A 4,273-nucleotide genomic window follows, 5' to 3' on the forward strand; every position below is an offset into this window, starting at 1 on the left:
GGATAGTTCCGAATGAAACGATTAATAATATAGGATGAAAATGAAAATGAAAATGAGATTCTTATCTGATATTAAGTTTTTTCCACCTAAACGAGATTTTTGTAGTTGTGATGATGATCATTTTCAAAATAATCCTGTTTCATACTTAGCTGATATGGTGAATCATTATTACTTGAAAGACCCATCTCGTTTTACCCTTTCTCCATCTTCAGTTCAGAAGATTGTAACATCTATAATTTTAAAATCATATAATTTCTCTCTACCCGAAAGTAGTTAAAATTATTGATAGAAATCCATCAACGTTTTATATATTTCAAAAATAGTAATATTGAACCAAATGGCTATTTTTGTTATAGGAGCTAACGATAAAAGATGATGTTGTTCTTTTTCTATGGTAGATCTTGTTAGGAAATATTATATTACATCTTCTTTTGTAAGAGTAGAAGCTCTATATTTATTTCTTCGTTTATACAAGCGTGTATAATACCGATGTAGTAAACATTGGTAAAGATTAAGAATTGTATAAATCGGATCTAAGTAATACCTATCTTATTATTGATAGACGAGAAATTATTTTATGATTTTATCAAAGATGAATATAAATTCTTATATTTTTATATTTAATTAAAGAATTTTGTCAATTTAACAAAGTTTTATTACCAAATGGAGAAGTTGTTGACTACGATCAAAACTATATTTGTTGACCGTAATGGAGAATATTTTAAGCCCGTGACGCGGTATTATGCCGATGGGTATATTTTCCCAACTCTTATTGACTATCTATTTATCTAGCTTAGACATATTATTCATGGATGAATACCCTGACTTTGAATATAGACGATATGGACCTGACGTTTTTATAGCTGTTCCCCATGATAAAAAAGAAATAGATAATCCTATTGAGGTGTTTACGACTTTATTTAAGAAACTTCAATTAACTGGAAATATATCAATAATTTTCTCCGGGTGATCAAAATATTAAAATGTATTACGGTATGTTCGGGATAAGTCATGATGGATATATTGAGTGTCTTTGATGATAACTTCAGGTGTTTTAGTGAGATAAATAATATCTTATATAGAGTTAGAAAAAAGCAGTAGAGCGATTAGCGGAATATTATTTCATCAAAAATGTAATAATGTAATGCCATCATACATGAGGCACCCTTCTCTTCACAGTCAAATCGAAAAGAACCCGTCCGGTTGGCGGTGGAGAGAGGGTAAAAGAGAGGGTATGAGGGTCTTTCACGAAGGAGGGGAGAAAGAATTGACAAGACACCATCTCCCATGAGTTGACTCGCCTAGCAGAAAGCATATCTGATTCTTTATACAGACACCACACCTGATGAAATAAAAGCAGAGCCGGACTAACTAGTTATCGTCCATTTCTGCTATACTAACTTATGACACTTCAAATCATCCTACTCTACTCAATCCTTTACACCGATGTATCTTTCATACTATCCAGAAATTCAGACGCATGGGCTACGTTTGTTTACCAAGCAAAGCAGACAACGGGCTTGGAAAGCGCTAAAGAGAAAAAGAAATAGAAGATGAGGAATAGAGAATACCAACCAAGAGAACAAAAGACGTAGAAAGTCTCGCAGCACAGCACAGAAACAAAGAAGAGGGGGCAGAGACAGACAGACCAAGAGCACTGCTCTAAATGTAACCAAAAGCAGTCGAAATTCTATAACAGATTTTTACCGGGACGGATCAAACTGTGATTGAATATCTTTCTTTCTCTCCTCAATCTCTCTTTCCTTCTGGGATAATTTATAATTTAGATTAGTAATTTCTTTGTTTAGCTGTAAACATTTTTCCTTTAGTTGGGAGATGATTAGTTTACTACTGTGATCTAGACAAGACAAGTCTGTGATATGAATTGGCTCAGTATCCACCCACACATCTCCATGGAATACTTCACACCTCTTGTTGCCCAGCTTAATTCCCACTTTGACGAATGAGTCTTTCTTGAAGATGTTAAGGGTGTGCTTATTGATCCGGAAGGGAAATTCCGCCTGAACGAGTATTTCCCGGGTTGGATCTAAATATAGTTGCTCAAAGAATGAAGGTTCAATTTGGTTTTTAGCTGGTCCCTTGAACTTAAAGATAAATTGACCCTCAATGTTATAGTAACCATAGGATTTGGGTGCTAAAAAGTATCCCATCTTTATTTCATCCTCTAGCTTAAACTTTCCTAAGTCAGAAGAAGAAATCACATCACTAGGCAGTTGATGCCCAAGCACAACCGAGTCAGTGTCCGTGTAGTAGCAGTCCTCTCTTGATATAAAGGGGTACATATAGATCCTAGCGGATGCAGTGATAGCAGCAGCTAGTTGTACAGCAGCGTTTTTTGGTGGTACCCAATAATCCGTGCTTTTTCCGGTATTGATATGGTAGGAAACGATGTAGTATGTCTCGCTAAGCCTGTCACCGAAAATTAAGTCACTATGCCGGATCAAATCAAAGTATCTCTCTTCAGAGCAGATCTCGGTAATGGTGCTTTTAGGGTTAATGCCGAATCTCCCGTAGAGAGTGTTCATAATGAGCTTGTATACATATGACAAGGCATCATTTCCTTTCTTCTTTGCCTCAAGCCTGTTCTGAAAAAGATCGCTGACAAAGTCCCGGAAGGGGCTTTCCATCTTCTCAAAAAGGTAGCCGGAGATTGGAATCACTGTGTAGCCTAAGTCTCTTGCATACTTTAACTCTTCGCTATAGTAGACACCAATAAATTCCCCAGTTGGAAAGATAAGAGTGTCATTTTGGTCTCGATAGGGAAGAAAGGGCTTTTTTTGATAGTCTTAGGACAGACGACATACGCCTCGATAAAGCCGAAGATGCTATCTAAGTCCTTCCCATTAAGATTACCATGCCAGACTGGAACACCACCGGGCATTGGATATTCTTTCATTACGAAGGGATACAGAGAGTTCACGTCGTAATAGAATAGGTTTGAACCTATGGGCTTGAATGCGTCCGTATGACCACCGTAGTAGCCACGCCTTATAAAGTTGTCTTCATTTTGGTTGGGGATGTGGATTGGCCAATTGCATTCATCGTAATATTTCATACGATAGATGCTTAGAGAAAGGGATGAAAGTGTTAACTTGCTTACTATGTCAATACTGTAATGCTCCCAATATATACCTTGACATTTTCGCATTACACCACCAAGCAGATGGATGTCCTGCTTCATATAGCTTAACAAACGGTCTTTCAGACTAAGCAGATTTGTCAAACTCACTGATTTATGATCTATACAGCCTTTCTCACCTAGCTCAGGGCAGAGATTCGCAGCTAGGGAGCTCAGTTTTCCAGGGAGAAGATTCAAGGAATCTCGGAACCGGAATAACAACTTCTTACCTGAATAGACGGTTACTTCATAAAGATTATTGTTCCTCATCAATGGCTTCACTTTGTAGTTTTGGTGATTACATGCAAGGTGCCTTAGCAAAATGATTCCATCGAATCTAGAGAAGTTGTGAAAGTAAATAGTTAAAGTTTTCTTTTCTTTTCTAGCTATCATGGCCATGGCCTTAATACTAAGTCATAAAGAACCTTAGTACTTCTTTCTTCAAAAAGAATCCAAGATTAAAGAGTAATCCTCACTAAAAGTAGCTTTTCAAACCATAAGATCCTCGATCTTCTCATTAGACGAACCATCAAGAGACCGGCGAGCATAAGGCTTATGAACCCCATCAATCAATAGTGTCTCAATATCACCTACCATCAATGCTTTTAAGTTTTGTGTTAAATGCTTTGAGTCTTTGGATATGCCTTGAGAGCTCATGCCTGACACATTTTTGATCTTCCTTGTAGTCTTGCTCCTTTACGGGTAATTCTTCTTGCTGATTGAAGAAAAAGCTAAATCTCTCCTCTTCGGATAAGGCAGGCCTATCCATCTTTTTACAATCCATATATGCTCTGGATCGAGATTCGAACAACAACATCCCCATCAGTATATTACAGCGTATTTTTATATATTTTTAATATGACCATAGACCTTACTCATTGGAATAAGTTCGTTATTAAGATTAGTTAAGGGTATAGCTAGCCCATCAGTAAATGTGATTTCCTCCCCGAAGACCGCATAATGGTTAAGGGAAATCGTGAAACTTACCGTAACCAGATAAGGATGAATAAACAAACTGGTTTAAGAGATCCATGGTAGCAAGACTGAGGAGCTCGTCCTCCCCAATAAAAGGGTAAGGTTCGGTGAAGTTATGCTAGCAATTATTAAACCAGGATACGGCTCTTTCAGTTCAGT

At 37.2% G+C, this 4,273-nt stretch overlaps 1 protein-coding gene across 1 annotated transcript; it reads right to left on the minus strand.

The window, feature by feature from the left end:
* Positions 1-1,535: 1,535 nt before the first annotated feature.
* LOC120255046 (DNA polymerase-like) lies at positions 1,536-3,736 on the minus strand. Its single transcript, XM_039262956.1, is given in 3 exon segments — positions 1,536-2,798; positions 2,801-3,541; positions 3,635-3,736. Coding segments are annotated over 3 exon segments (1,938 nt in total). The 3' UTR covers positions 1,536-1,703.
* Positions 3,737-4,273: the final 537 nt, after the last annotated feature.

Source organism: Dioscorea cayenensis, unplaced genomic scaffold (assembly GCF_009730915.1).
Source record: "Dioscorea cayenensis subsp. rotundata cultivar TDr96_F1 unplaced genomic scaffold, TDr96_F1_v2_PseudoChromosome.rev07_lg8_w22 25.fasta BLBR01000802.1, whole genome shotgun sequence".
NCBI classification, from domain to species: Eukaryota; Viridiplantae; Streptophyta; class Magnoliopsida; order Dioscoreales; family Dioscoreaceae; genus Dioscorea; species Dioscorea cayenensis.